A 15648-nucleotide genomic window follows, 5' to 3' on the forward strand; every position below is an offset into this window, starting at 1 on the left:
TCATATAAGTGATTTGAAGTGATAATTTTAATGTGCTTGTAAAATTATTTTCTCATTACAACCATCTCCAACAGGAGGATGTGCAGGGGATGTAATGGCAGAGGCTAATGAAACGCAGTTCAACTAATCTTGAATTTTAAAAAGAGAGGGAAAAAACAGCAGTGTGTAAAAACCACCCAGGTTCTGGCTTTCTATTGTCTAGGCCTAGTGAGAGGTACAACAACAAAAGGCAGATGATGTGATCTCTGGATGAAGAAGGCAGCAGGAGTGGTGTTTAACCATCCCTCACTGCAGGTATACAAATAACATCACTGATTCAATTACATATGCAGGTCAACTGGGAATAGAACTTAACGATCAGAACCAAAGCGACAGCCAGGAGTGGTGATGTGAGGGGGAGCAATGGGAGGGAGAGCTCTGCTACAAGCAGGGAGTAGGAGCCAACAGCACAAGGAACACACTATAAAATCCTCTGAGTCAACATTTACCATGAGCTTCTGGCTTTCTTACCAACCTTGCTTAACTTGTGAGTCTTACAACAGAGACCATATAATGAATTTCCACCTGTCTCACAGAGCAGCCACCATTATTACAGAATGAAAGAAAGAAAGAGAGAAGAGTTTTTTATCTGTGCTTAAAATAGCCAATAAGTCATCAAATTAAAGTAACTTTGAGAGGAAAAGTCAATCTCAGTAAGCCAGTGCACAAACAGTTGACCTAATATATTGTGTTTTGTCTAAGGAAGTGTAAAGTTCTCAGATAAATGATGATCCTTTACCTCTGTCAGCTGGGTAGCTGCTACTGATCTGACAGAGGCATGAGACTGGAAAAATATTTAAAATCATGTCATTCTCTTTTTTGAGATTGCAGCTTGTTTTCCAGAGGTGTCTTCTGGCCAGTTTTAAGCATCTTGAATAGAGAGGATTTTTGTTACTACAAAGTTCCCCAAGTAGCAATGGTACAGAGGGCTTATGTGTTTAAGAACCATCCATACTCCAATTTGCTCTGCCAAATACTAACAAAGATCTTACTCACTTTATTCTAGAAAGGTTTGGCTTTTGTTGCTTTTTTCCTAAATTTTCTTCATTCTTTATTGCCTGACTGATTTATTTCCTCTGCTGTGAAAGTTCCAGAGGAAAGCAGAGTTGCTTGGCAGCATGATGTGGTATTGCTGAACTCAGCTGTTTATGGCTTTCAGCAGATGTTTCTGCTTCAAAGACAGTGTGAGAAAAAATACATGTGCACAAATTCCTCCCCCAATTCTGCATCTTTTGTCTCTTATCTTCCACTGCCTCCAAATCACAAGGAAGGCTGCACTACAATAGCTGCTAAAACATCCATGCCACGCCAACTGTCACAAATAAATGAGAGCTGACCTCACCCCAAATTACAACTCGTGATGTCAAGTGCAAAGAGAAAAAATTAACAGAAGCATCAGTCTATGAATGTGCTGCATCAGAAGGAGATTTTCATGGATAAGTTTGCTATGAATTAGAGCTTATTGAATCGGAAAGCAAAAGGGATGCTGTGAGCAAGAGGCAAGAGCAGAGCAGCTTTCCACAGAGGATGCAAGAGGGACAGCCAGCCTTTCCTACTGCATATTCTGGGGGCTCTGCAAAACATGTGCTCAGACATAAGTAAAGGGCTGCAAAGTAGATCACACATTTTCTAGTCACTCTCTGGGAAATTATTACTTTGACAGATAGCAAAAAATAATCTCACCCTGGACATCAGGAATTACAGTTATTATTGAGCCCGTCTATCAATTTAGCAGGGATATAAAGCTGTTGTCCCATTATTCCATGATTGCACATCCTATTCAATGTAATATGGGGGGAAGGGTGTTCTGGTCTATTTACATGAAAATGAAATAAAACAATATACCCAACCTGACTGGGAAGCAGGGCAGGCACTGATGGCACACAAGACAGCTTTTTCAGCAAGGCTGCATTATTGCATGCTCTGGCTAAGCCTCCAGCATTTGGTTTTGATAAGCATGTAAAAAGCTTTTCCAAACTATACAGATTTGCTGAGCAAACAAATCTGATGCTCTATTTGGGCAAGAAATATGTGAAGAATGACCTTTCTCTTGGTGCTTCAGCCGTTCAGCTTCCCAACAGACCCAGGAACTCCGAAGTAGACACAAAATATAAAACATTAATTTATTGGAACTGGACTGGAACTTCTGTAGAGATCACAGATAGATCTCATTTAATGAATTTTGTTATCTCTATTAATTAATTTCTTTTCTTGGAGGAAAAACTCATGGGAATGCCATATTCCTTGGCTAATACTATGTTATCTGTAAAGACTAACGTATTTGTTGAATGGTCAGGACCAAATCTAACACTGGTTCTGTTGAAATCCAACATAAAAATTAATTTTGAGAGTGTCTAACAACAGGCTTTCAAAAACCTTATCTTACATTATAATATCTTGCTCTGAATTTCAAACAGAAGAATGTTGCAACGTACCTGATAAGAAAGAAAATACTTTCTATTTAGTATCTTCCACAACACGTGTGCAGACCCTGTTGGTTTTCTGACTCAGCCTTTTATCTGTCAGCAAGCAGGTATTTAGGCTGATCACAAGTTAAACACAAATTTCTATTGAAACAATTGACTGATAACAGTGTTGTTATTTATTTGGATTGTGGTAGAGCCAACACTAGTTACAGATCACGGTCTCACAGTGGTAGGTGCTAGATGAAAACCAGGCAGACGTATGGTGTTGTCATGACAATCGCTATAGTTATCTCAGATTTGATCCTTCTGAACCTGCATTACAGCAAGTATTGAAAAGAAAGGGTCCTTCAGGCTCAGTGAGAGTCCTTGTCCATGAGGGCCCCCACGGAATTCGCTTTTCCTTAATGCAAGTGAGGGCTGCCCATTAAGTCGAAACCACTCAGGACTCAGAAGGTTCAACAAGTCTCCCTGCTCCCACAAGTACCCGCTAAGACAGGAGGGTGTAAGAAGCAAATCTTGCCTCTCAAGACAGTTTGTGCAGACACTTGCTAAGACACTGCAGCAGAGAGAGACAGAGAGAAACAGAGCATCCGCCTCCTTTCTGCAGGCAGCCTGCTCCTGAAAGAGACATGAGAGACATTCTTCATCCTTCCTCCCTCCCCAGCTCGGGGCTTTGATAAACACTCCTGACATTCAAAGCAGCAAAAGAGGAGCCATATGAAAAGCTCCTTTGGGAAGCAACCTTCTAACCCTGGTCTTCTGTGCCCTAGAAAAGATATTGTTATGAGGCACAGCTGGCTGATCCTCCACCATATGTGCAGATGTCCAGTGTGTCTTTGGCACCTACACTGTACATTGGAGACATCTGTGCCCTGATCTGACCTGAAGCAAGCATCCTAACATAAAAAGAGATCTTAAAATGCAAAGACAGGAGGCAGAGATAAATTATTTGGGAAATCAAGTGAGAAAGAGTAGAAGAAAAGGATCTTTAAAGCAGCAGGTAAAGGCTTAGCTATATCATCCCTGATTCAGTTATTGACAGCTACATGTGTACATTCCCATGTGTCATTTTAAGCAGACAGATGCACATCACAAGAATGACTCACCATGGAAGCTCTGAGGGTTGCACTGGTAATTTGCCAGCAGTCTGAAAGACTGCACCTAATTTGCACCAAAACATGCACGATGCTCAAAGCAAAATACTCAGGAGGACATCATGCTTGTTCATATGTGTCATTCTCAGAAATGAAAGGGAAGTTTTACTGTTTCGGGGTTTAACGGTTAAATAAATCCACTGCTGATGTCTGTATCCCAGAGTATCTACAGTTTGTTCAAATCAGTTCCTGCAGACACAGATGTGACCTCCTGAAGACAGATACAACTTCCCAAGCATCTCTTACTCCAGCATTGGCATGTGCCACCTCAGCTTTGACCCTGCCTCAATTACCAGTCAGAAGGATAAACAACTGCAATGAAAAAATCCTGACCCACAAACACCAAACGTTGGAGTCCTTGCGAAAAGCGTGTCCTCTGCTTGGACTGCAAGGTTTACAGGCACCTCTGTCACTCTGCTGAGCTCTGCAAACCACTCTGACCCAAAACTGTGCCAGGGAAAGATGACCCAGATTCTAAAAGAGTTAATAACAGCTCATAATGTGTGACTCTTCTCTGTGTCCACACATTGGGCACAGAATGACTGTCTTCAGCTATAGCCAGACACACACACCATAAGGCTCACAGTTTTTCAAGTCTGAGACATGTTGTACACACACATTCTACTTTTATTTTTGAATCACAAGAGAATTCACTTCACTGACATCCCTTGGCAGCATATGGTGCTGCCAGACATAGGAGGGACCTGCACAGAATTGTAACGGCTTTGTTTCTTTCCCCCGTGCCCCGATGATGTGAAACACAACCTGGTAACATCATTAGCTGTTTCCATGTGAATGCAATGATACCAAGTGTTAAAAAAGAAAAAAAAAAATAGAAAAGTGTGTGCATGTGGTGAGGGGAAATAAGTGATTGTGACACAGTCTGAAACATAAACATAACATCTGGAAGCACTCTTCCCGAGTCTGCCTCTTTATCTGACAGATGGCTGGAGAGCTGTAAGCCCACGGGCCTCTCAAAAGGTTCAAGGCCAAGAGGATAAAGTGCTACATCACAGCAGTTTTCCATTATGTCAGTTTTTCTAAATGTCTCCACGTTCCCCCACACTCAGTTTCTCTGCACGGCTGACAGAAATCAAAAGCACCGGGTGACTCCGTTCCTCTGCAAACCAAGTACAACAGCCACCAGCAGAAACATCAGCCCAAGAACAGACCGAAGGCAGCTTCTTCCAACCCACTTCCAGGCTTGAAGGAGGAAGAGGAGGCCTAGATTAGCTCCAGTCACCGCCGCTCAGTTCCTGACACCAAAGTTATAGGATGCTCTGGCTTTGGAAGAGAAGCCAGCTTTAGAAACCCCCCTAACTCTCCTTGTTCCTAATCTCAGTCTTTCTCATCCTCACAGCTGAGAGCGTAACAGCTGGTAGTTATGCTATTTAAAAAATAATAATAATTAAAAAAAAGACAATAGCAATTACTTTGGTTAAAAATAACCCTCACCCTGTGTTGGAACAGATCTTATACCCCGTGGTGGCAATCCACAATAAACCTCACAGCAAATACAAGCCCTTTCACTAAAGCTGTTCTCAGGGTAGATGTGGTACATCATAAATGAACTACAGAAGCCTTAGGCTGGAACTAGAGGCAAGACTAAGATACGGAAATGGTTATAATAGTAACCAAATATATCTCTTCATCTACCCTGAGGACACACTTCAAACTTGCCAGCTTCCCTCCAGAAATGGAAACAACAAGGGAAAACAAGTGACCAAGCTGTCGTCTAAGACTTCTTTTCACTAATCAACACTGTTGTTATCCTCATCAATAGCTACTTGAATCTCAACACAAATTGCATTATGAGGCACACAAACATTGCTGATTTCAAGCTGTTTTCAGTTACTTGCTATAGTGGCAAAGTGTTTCCGAATAAATCCAAGTGAAGAAGCTCTGGCTCTTGGCTTTAGCAGCACAAAATCAAAGAGGAAAAACTATGAAAAACAGTAAAAATGCGTGACCCACTTAGGTTCTCAAAATGTAATGGTAAACAATTACTGATGTGACACATCTAAAATATGTCCCTTTTCATTATTTATAGAATGTGAAAGGTATATTAGCTGCCAAGTGGTGCTGCATTCAGATATAAAGTGCTCGTTTCAAAGTGCTTACAGTGTAATTATATCCGTACAATAACCATAGGAGAAATAAGTGAGAAAATAAAAGCAACATGGCAATGAAAATGAGCAGTTTTATTGAGTGTGGGAATTTGTTTCCAGGGCTCTGAAGAGGAAAGGGTGCAATGGGGCACCTGGGAGACTCCTGAGTAAATGACAGCACATGGAGAAAGGCCATGGAGAAATTTCCTGTTCATGTGTGTCACAACCCAACATATCACTCTTCCTGCCACAACCAGAATGAATCCTGGCTACCAAAAAATACTCTGTGGTAGGCAGCACTCCAATGCATTGAGAATCTGTTATGAACTTAAGTAATGTAATTTACTTTACAACCAGCTGAGGACATGTGACAATACAAGGGGACAGCCAAATTATTCCGCTGGTTGCAATACAGAAGAATAAAGAACAACTGTAGAAGACCCTTTATCCCTTCATTCTTTTCTCCTGATAGCTGAGTCTCTCAGCTATGCTAGAAATACTAGGTCATGCAAAGAAACATAACACTATCATCTTCTTGACAAGCTGTGTGAACTTTCATAAAGCATTCCAGAACTACAAGCTTATTTACTTGCTTTTCAGAAGCTCTTTGGAAAAGAGAGTGGAAAACATCTCTCTCTGCTTAAATCAACCAACATGAGTTGGATGAATTTGCTGCAAGAGAAGATTAGCCTGGGTTGAAGCTGGAATTCCAGGACAGTACCTCCCATCTACGCTGACCTAGCTGCAGAACTACACGTCACCCAAATGAACCGCACTGCTAAACCTGTCTGAAAAAGCTGGTGACAGCATGGAAAGATCCCATTAGGGACTTTCAACTCCCAACCAAATTAAATTAGCTTAATAGAGTATTTGTGCTGTGTGCAGAGGGCTCCAACTGACACTCAGAAGCTCAGTAACTGGAATGCCCACTACATGGCTGTAGATCCCACTGGGATCTCGGTACACGCACGCCCGGGTTTCTCTATACAGGTCTTCCTTGTACAGGAACATTTCATTCCAACCCAGGGTCGTCATGCTTGCAGAAGACAGTGACTATTTACACAGGAAAATGAACGAGGCATTAATTAAAACATTGGTTTTTATTTGTATAATTAGTGCTAAAAATATTGTTACGGGTTAATTAGACTTTATGCAAATGGGATTGAAAAGATTTAGTTTGGGGTTTGATAACGTGACTGTTATAGTTCCACAGCTGGAAATACACTCCCAGTTACATGCTGTTCTAAAGTCATGTCTTCCCTTTCAAACGGTTTTGTTTTAACTCCTGGCAGGCTCAAATGATACATATTTTTCCTTTCCCTTTACCATCCCCTGCAAACTCTCTGTTGAAAACCTCACTAACTGCAATGATATCAAGTGTAAATACATTGAATCCGTGAGCTGCTCATGACAAGAGAAATTTCCACACTTCACAGACGTCTAATATTTCCCAGGCACTCTGACAGGGCCCAGAATACAAATGTTAGAATCTGCTCAGGTTTTCTGTGCCTGAAGATAGTACAAATCAACTGCATGGGAAAGCAATAACCAACCCAGCATCCAGTGAAGATTTTATGATACTTTTCAATGAGCTCAGGTTTGAGGCAAATAATAAGCACAGGGCTAGGGAAGCATTGCTCAGATCTGTACAATGAAAATGTTCCACGTGGGCTAATGTACAGCAGGGTGGTGAGAATTCGTTAAGACCCAGCAAGAGCAAACTAATTTCCCCTGAAAGCAGCAATACAAGACTTTGCTATGTGTTGCAGAAGACAATCATACTGTAAAAGCACTGCTTTTATGTCTGTGGAACGTATTAAACAGGAAAGCAGGCACTGGCAGGCCAGGTCATACCAGTGCTCCCTGGAGAGCACTGCTCTGCTGTTGACAGTTACCAGTGTCCAGCTTAGCACAGGGACCTCCAGGTCTGTAAGAACTGTCTGAAAAGGGGATTTTTCTCTATTACATACAAGACACTAAATATTGAAAGGTTTGTATGATGCCATACCAGTGCTTTAACGGTACAGTGATTTGCTGTGGAAGAATTCATTGCTTGCTCCATGAACCAATCACACAGACTGGGATATGTTAAGGACAAAACTACCAAGCCAAAAAAATCATGTTCAGAAAAACCTTTAAAATTAAGGATATTGTCATACAGATGCCAAAATAACACTCCCTCCCCTCCCCCCACCTTCCTGTGTAGGGCTATACTTTAATTTTTTTAATTTAAACTGATGAATTTTATTACCTTGAAATTGAGATGCCCTGTTGTAGATCAGCAGATGATACCATAGTTAACATAAGTGTCTCAAGATTTCCGGGCTACAGGTTTAATAGGTGTGAGTAGTGGCAATAGAAGCCCTAAGTCTTTCAACCGATGAATCGTATCATGGATATAAATGAGTTTAATGTGCTGAGAATAAGAGGTTTCATACCTGTTCCTTGAACTTGGTGCTATCTTCTGACAAACAACCGTTGTGGTCGAATGCTTTCCACCATTCCCCACCTCTTGTTTCACATCCCACTGCCGGGGGTCACTTGTCTTTGCACTGAGAATGTTTACACCTTTCTTCACCTTTGCCCTGTTGGAAACAGCAATTGTAAAAAGTTTACAAGAGGGTCATTCAGGACTGTGATCTTCCAAATGTAGCTCAGGCATGGAAATCTCTCTATCAGCGTGAAGCTAAGTGTTAGATGCTTCTGATCGATCAGTAAATGAGATCCAATCATTTACTGATAGATCATAAATGCAGATCTAAGACAACCTATCATTGTTTTTTTGGACAGAACCAGCTAACTGTGTGCTTTTATCTGCTCTGCTAACAGCAGGATGGAGTTATGATTAAGAGTGAACCTGTAGGAAAACCTGCACTCAAGGTTCTTTTCTCTAGTCTGGCAACAGTTTCTATCAAAGAGAAATTTTTCCCAGCACTGAAGACTCAAGAAGGTTCTGTTCATCTATCAGGACACACTTGTGCTCCATCGTTGCACAGAGGAATAAGTCATTGGAGTTTTTTTTAAATAACCCATTTTTATTCCATATGATATTCTTCTAGATATCAGCGGAGAGTTTGTTGCTCTTCTGCCTGACAATTCCCTCTTTGTGACAGATATCCAAGGGAATTTCTGTTTGGAACCTCTAGCCTGGAGAGAACACAGCTGTTGGTTAAGATGAGAATTTGTAACTCAGAGATGTTCCTACAGAATACAAATTTCTGCCATTATTAGATGTTATGTCCTTGTGGAAAAGTTGACTGTATTTATCTAATCATGTTAATAACATCAGCAATAACTGTATGGAGGGTTAATTAAAGAGAGCAGTTGCTTAATTATGAAGCATTTGTATAAAGAACTCCATGTAAAGATGCTATTTGGGTGCGGAACGTTTAACTGTTGATCTTCAGTTCTATTACAAAGCATCTGCAGTGAGAATCAGAAACACTTAGACAGCCTTGGTCTTCAAAAAACACTGAGGGACAAACTTCCTGAGGCCACTGAGCTCCCACAAGACCATGAGTATATGGGGAGCAGAATGCCAGCTAGAAGGACATGCCTCTGAGTACCTTGGCCTCAGCATTTGATGATGGCAAAGGGCTGCTTAACTTGATACCATCAGCCTATGTTCATCATGACCTCCCCTCTGCAGGAACTGGCTTTCACCAAAGCATGGTGAAAAACTGTTTTCCTAAAATACCTATGAAACCCAAAATGTTAATCATTGAGCAGAAATCATTGTCTAACAAGATGGTGATATCTTCTTGACATATATGAGGACTTGGCACCAAAGTTCCTTGGAAAAACTGGTCTTTTTGCATCTTTTAACACTTGATAAAAGTAGTCATGAGCGACTGAGAGAACTTGCCATCTTGTTGCTGTTTTTCAACAGTGAGAGAAATCACAATTAATTTAAGCTATTGAAAAAGAAAACAGGTTTTTCTCTCAGTATAAAGGCATAAGTATTGAATTCATTTGTATCATGGAACACCATGGAGCTTCACAGATGACTGTCTTGGTCTAGTAAAACTAGCACAAACCTGATGCATCCCTAATGCTTTCCATTGAATTACTCAGAAATGAAAACAGAGAAAGTAAAGGGAGAATCAAATCTGTTTCTGAAGGTTCATTAAAGCTTTAAGTCTCATTAAGTTTTCCAGCGTATTGGAGTTCAAATAAATGAACAATAAATAAACATTTCGTTAATAAGAATACACCACCATCAATCCTGAAATCTATATAAATCCATCAGTAGGGTTTTGGTAGAATGTATTTTAGGAGATGTTTGGGTGTATTTTAGGACACTCGTATTTAGCAACTGGAGAGAAACAGAATCTGATCGCTCAGCTGTCCCTTGAGATGGGCTCTGAAATGGCATAACCTCAGCCAAAATGAGGTTCCTCATGTTTGGATTTTCAAGAGAACTACAATTTTGTCAGCAGCTGCAAATTGCTCTTTCTACCATGTAGCATGACATAGTCAATACCTGGGCTCCTGTTAATTAGGACAGACGTTTTGTACGGCCAAGGTTAGTGGTAAAATACACTGCCAGAGGACGAAGGACCATGGCTACAATGCCATTTTGTTAATTAACTACATTATGGGGCATTAAGTTGAGTGGTTTTCACATATGCCATTATATAAAGCCCATTACAAAAAAATTCCATCCCAGGGTAAAGTAGGTTATGTTTAGTAAGAAAAATCAATGTTGTGATTGCACTTAGCACTGGAATTAGGGTACGAACACCCAGAAGATTGAACTTCCTAAATAAATATGCAGAAGCACAATTTGCAACTCTCCCTCTAAAAAGGGCATTGAGTTTTATATAACAAGGTCAATGGATGAATCAGAATTAAATCAGACAGTACTGAGCCCCATACATTTTTTAAATGCAGTCCGGAGCATATGCTACAAATGTTTTCACTTAAATCTTTATTTACTTAGTTTTTGAGGACAAGCAAGGAAAAGTCTATTTAATTCCTTACCAAAGATTCGTTGACCTTGTATGCTTGTGATTAAATATTAATTTTTTAAATCAATAGTGCCAACTTTGTACATGAAAATTTGTTAGTTATACTACCTCAATAAACCCTGAGATCAAGGACCTGGAGACCAAATTGCTTGACAGTCTTCTGTATTTACCCACCTAATCTATGCTGTATATATACATTCACCTTGTTTACTTAAGGGAGTCAGGTTCCCTGACAATAAATGGAGATGACAAATGGCTGAAGAACTCCAGTTTCCTTGGTGCATGGTTCCCCATCCAATGGGAAATCTCTACCCTTTGCCATGTCTGCTTATTGCAACCTGTCCTAGGGAACCTCCTTTGGCAGGGGGGTTGGACTCAAAGATCTCTGGAGGTCCCTTCCAACCTCTACGATTCTGTGAATCTGTGAATCTTATTCCTGAGTAGCTGACTGTCCTCACACAGAAGCTTTTCTTCACAGCTCTACAACCTGCAGTATCCACTAGCCATAACTTGTCACCTTGGACTTCCACACAAAATAGAGTCAAAATCTTCCTCTCCAATGTTATTCTACACAATTACTGTGGGCGTCACTAAATTTCCTCTGTCACTTCAGCTACATGCTCTGCACAGTAGTAGTAACTAAAGCAAGGCCCCAAACCCCCCAAATCACCCTTTTCTGTGATCTAAACACAGGCCCTGCTAAGCAAGCCACCTACATATGCAGGAAACCTAGGGGCAGCAGCTCATTTAGTTGAGTTTGGTTGTCTACGCACCAAAAGTTAAGCCCAGTTTTTGATCTTCTGACAAAAGCAGACCTTGCCATGGAAAGATTAAAGACAGACCATCATTAAGAGCAGTGCAGAATACTAGAGGTCAGCTTCAATCCCACACTGGCTTGAAGACTCCATCTGAATGGGGTTTTGAAGCTTTATGAACACATGGTAGCCAGAACAGTGAAAGACTTTTTTTTTTTTTACTTGAACTTCTAAGGTTATTAATTCACAGCACAGGAAATCTCTGCCTTCGCTTTGTCTCAAACTAACTGTCTCTCTTGAAATCTCTCAAATAGAGAAAGAAACTATTTTGCTGGCATGCAGAAAAAGCAATATCTCAAAGACAGTGCAGAAAAAGCCTCCAGCAGCTCACCTAGCCATCATTGCTTAATTTTTGTCAAGACCAAGTAAAAATATTTACTCCCACAATCTCACAGCGAGTGCATTTGTGTACATGTGCGATTTCCAAGCAAATATTTCATTTCCAAATTGAAGCTTTTAGCTGTCTGCAAAGGTTTCCATTTAGTGCCTTATCTTCCTAACATGTCAAACTTGGAAATTATGATTCTAATTAATACATTCGGATCAACTATGGATGAAAATCTCACTGTTCCATTTCAGTGTCGTCAAACTGCAGGAAATCTCAGTAGTATTTAGACATAATACTAAACAGCTGATAGAGACAGTAACTGAAAGACAATTGAACCAGCAGCAGCCAGAGCTGAAGATGAGATTTAGGACTTCAAGAGCTCAAATTGTATTTTCCTATTTAAATTTCAATTTTAGTCTTGCTTAACTGTTATGGCCATGGAAGGGTTCTGCCACCTGCAGCAGTGCTGTGGAGAGGGCAGACTGCTGAGTACTGCCCAGTGTTCTTCACAAGCTGTATGATTTTGTTGACATATACTAATCCTAGAGAGCATCACCTCTCTCATTGCAGAGAAAGTCATTCTCAAAGCACAGATCCAAGGGAGGGCTGCACTGCCTGGGTGTGCTGTGATACAGATAAGTAATCCACCAGCAAAAAAAAGAATCTGAAGCTACAGGCAGGCTACCACCACATGAAGCTGCTTAGGATCCCCTGGCTGTACAGGTCCCTGATTCCCTGGTGGCTGGTACTAACTCACTGGCAAGCTAAGTTGGTAGCATTAATCAGTGAATGATTGAACTTCCTGGATGGCTCAGTGCAAGATCAGAAAGCAGCAATGTCAGAGCCAGAGAAGTGCAGAAGCATGAAACAAGGGGTATAAGGGGACCAGGGCAATACCCTCAGCAGCTGCAGGCGCTTCTTATGTGGGGTTAGCAGTACTCCAATAGAAAGTTTCACTGCAGCTTGGGTAGACAAGGCTGCACTGAAGAATAAGCCACTACATCAATACTAAATTCCTAAAATCATTGAGCTCCGTAATATCTGGAGTAGTTTTCCAGATACTAAGCCTTCTGGTTCCTGTTAGGCTGTTTGTTTTCGGAGGGTTATACTTAGCTCTGCATCTTCTGTGCTCCTCAGAAATGCCATGCTATTCTAGGCACTTTGATCTGAGCACAGTCTGGTTTTAGATCAGTGACCACTGCTTTGTACAGCCTGTCTCTTCAGCTCACATCTGTTGTCCAAGCTGCTATGCTGGAAGACTTTACTTTAGGAAGTATTTGAAACATAAATATTAGAGAGAGAGAGATGCAGGCTCAGTTTAACTGGGAGGATCAGCTCCTCTGTAAGGTGGTGCCTGGGTCAGAGGAGCCGAGTGTCAGCATGTGGTACCTCACTTGCTGGGCAAGGAAGAGGATGCCGGTGCTAAATCCTCTGCATTTCCAAACATAAATCCCATCTGTTTTTATTTGTCAAGTTGGTGTTTCAACTTAACAAATAGTGACCCCTTTTGGCCAGTCTTCTCGGGAGCCTCAATGTTCCTTGCAACTCTGCCAACCCTCCCTCAGTTGCCCAGACTAGTACAAGCCCTGGACATTGCTGACTGTAAAGATCAGATTGTAAGGAGATCTCGTTGTAAGGAATTATTTTACTGTATCTCCCTAAACCCGGGGAGCTTCTCCTGGTGGCCTGTTTCTGGGCTGCACTTTACAGTAAGTCTAACCTGCCTGAGTTCTGCCAAAAAATGTTCAGCTTCTTCCTGCCATGATTTAAGTTCACTCCTTTCCTTCTTTGTTCCCAGAGTAAATCAGGAGATTAAAGCCAGCTGCAGGAACTCATGAAACCCAGGCAGGAGACTAACCACAGCAATTAAGCAAGATTTGTTTTATTAAGTAAATCTTTTTCCCTTTCATCTTCCTTTGTAAAATGAGTTGCTAGATCTCACCGGAGCTCTGAATGGACAGGACAAACATCTGCCTGGCAAAACAACCTTCATTAAAAGCCTCCTTGCTGGCCTTACTTGGGAAGCCAAAAGAAGAACACAAGAATATGACCTGGTTAGCTGTGCCGACCTTTCAAATACCCTCCTTTAATTTGCAAAATACACAGACAGGCTGAGCGTGATTAAGCAGCTACAGCTCTGTTTTGGGAATAAGGAGGTTGGGTATCAGCTCCAGGCTTCCTGGATGACTCCACACAAGTTGCAGGAGCCCTGTTTGCCTCTACCCTGCTCTAGAAAGCAGGTTTCCACCACTGCTTTACATGTCCACCTCTTTGCTACAGAGGTTTTCATTTACAAGCTACACACACCAGTAAGCAGCAGAAGAGAGCCCCATCCCAACTGTGGAATTTGGGTCCTAGATTTATTAGGTTATAAATTACTACTAATAGTATTTCAGCTTTGGTTCCCATCAAGAAGGCTAGTCCAAAGGGCCATCAGTGCAAGAATTTTGTTGTCTTTGATCTCTAGATTTACAACACAGGCTGATAATTAGTAAAAGTGAAGATCCTGCTCCTCAGAGCATCCTTTCTCCTTCAGACATTTCCTTTCTCATGCAGTATCAAGAAAAAGGGCTTCAGGATACAGCTTTTGTAAAAAAGGGTAAAAACCCTGTAAAGTGTCAAAACAGATAATCTCTAAGTATTTAGTCCTTGCTCCCCACTCCTTTCCCTTCTCCTTTCATTTCTTAGAATGCTGTCTATTTGAAACAAGTTAAACACAAAAGATTGAAATATTGTACTTTGAAAACTCAGTAATCAAATCCTTAAGCATCTCAAAACCAGAATGCTTAAGCTGCTTGACTATAGGTGTGATTCTGAGAGCAGCTGAGGCAGATTTCAGTATTTCTGAAACCTCCTCTGTCACCTTTCCCAAAACTGCATATTTTAGTAACTTCACTGTCCATCAAAATTATATAAATTCCTTCCATTGCCACTGAGGAATCCTGAGATTCAAAATTGCTCAGGGCCTGCTCTTTTGTAGTGTTTCTTACATAACCCTAGGAAAATCAGCTGTCTCTTATTTCAATGGGAATAGGTGCTTCATATCCCTTAGGAAGCTTTGAAGAGCTCAGCTGCAAGGCACGAGGTGGATGCTGTCAGCTGTATTTAGGATATTTTTTACCCCCTAAAGAAATCCAATGTGCTTTAGGATGTTCCAGGGATGGAATTCTTTGCTTTCAGCTGATTTCTGTAGTTAACTCTTTGTTAGCATCTCCAGTTCTCTCGAGGTGCCAGCTATCCCACTACTCATTTTAACAGGAAAAAGAGATGTTTTCTGTGAAGCTGGAATACCACTACTTCATCCACTGAGGAAGTCATTTAACCTCCTAATATATCTCATGGCAAAACTGCTTTCTCCAGCACTGAATGCTAACAGCAGTAGTTAAGGGATTACAGGAAAGGCAGGAGGAAAATAAATAAATAAAGGAATGGAAACAGTACATAAAAGCAGCAGAGAACTACACAGCCCGGAGAATCTAGGTTTGTCTTCTAAGCTGAGAGGAAACCCAATCTGAATTTACAACCTGCTAACATTCTGCCTCCAGCAAAGATAAACACTGTAAACTCCTGATGTTCACAGAAGCTGTCGTGGAGTTGCTACTGTATTTAACTCCAGCTCATCTTGCTTTCAGAGAAACAATCACATTTCAGCCCAGATAACCTTAAGTGACATGGGAACAGTCTGAGTTTGCAGCTTTCCTGTGACTTACCCCTTCCATTTTCTTAAAGAGCAAATGAGTAGAAAGGCTCTTTTATCATTTGAAACTCAAAACAACCAATGGGTCCAAGTCCAAGATCCATCTCATGG

General features: G+C 41.1%; 1 protein-coding gene across 2 annotated transcripts in view; it reads right to left on the reverse strand.

The window, feature by feature from the left end:
- The window catches only part of TMEM132C (transmembrane protein 132C), a gene marked incomplete at both ends in the record, with an annotated part of 208518 nt that overhangs the window by 82703 nt on the left and 110167 nt on the right, over positions 1-15648 (reverse strand). For both annotated transcript variants that reach the window (XM_084272086.1, XM_084272087.1), the window contains one exon: positions 8166-8312. In XM_084272086.1, the coding sequence (XP_084128212.1) occupies positions 8166-8312 (147 nt within the window). The remainder of the gene's footprint in view (positions 1-8165; positions 8313-15648) is intronic.

The sequence above is a fragment of the Gallinula chloropus genome, assembly GCF_964237585.1.
Source record: "Gallinula chloropus genome assembly, chromosome: 17".
Lineage (NCBI taxonomy): Eukaryota > Metazoa > Chordata > Aves > Gruiformes > Rallidae > Gallinula > Gallinula chloropus.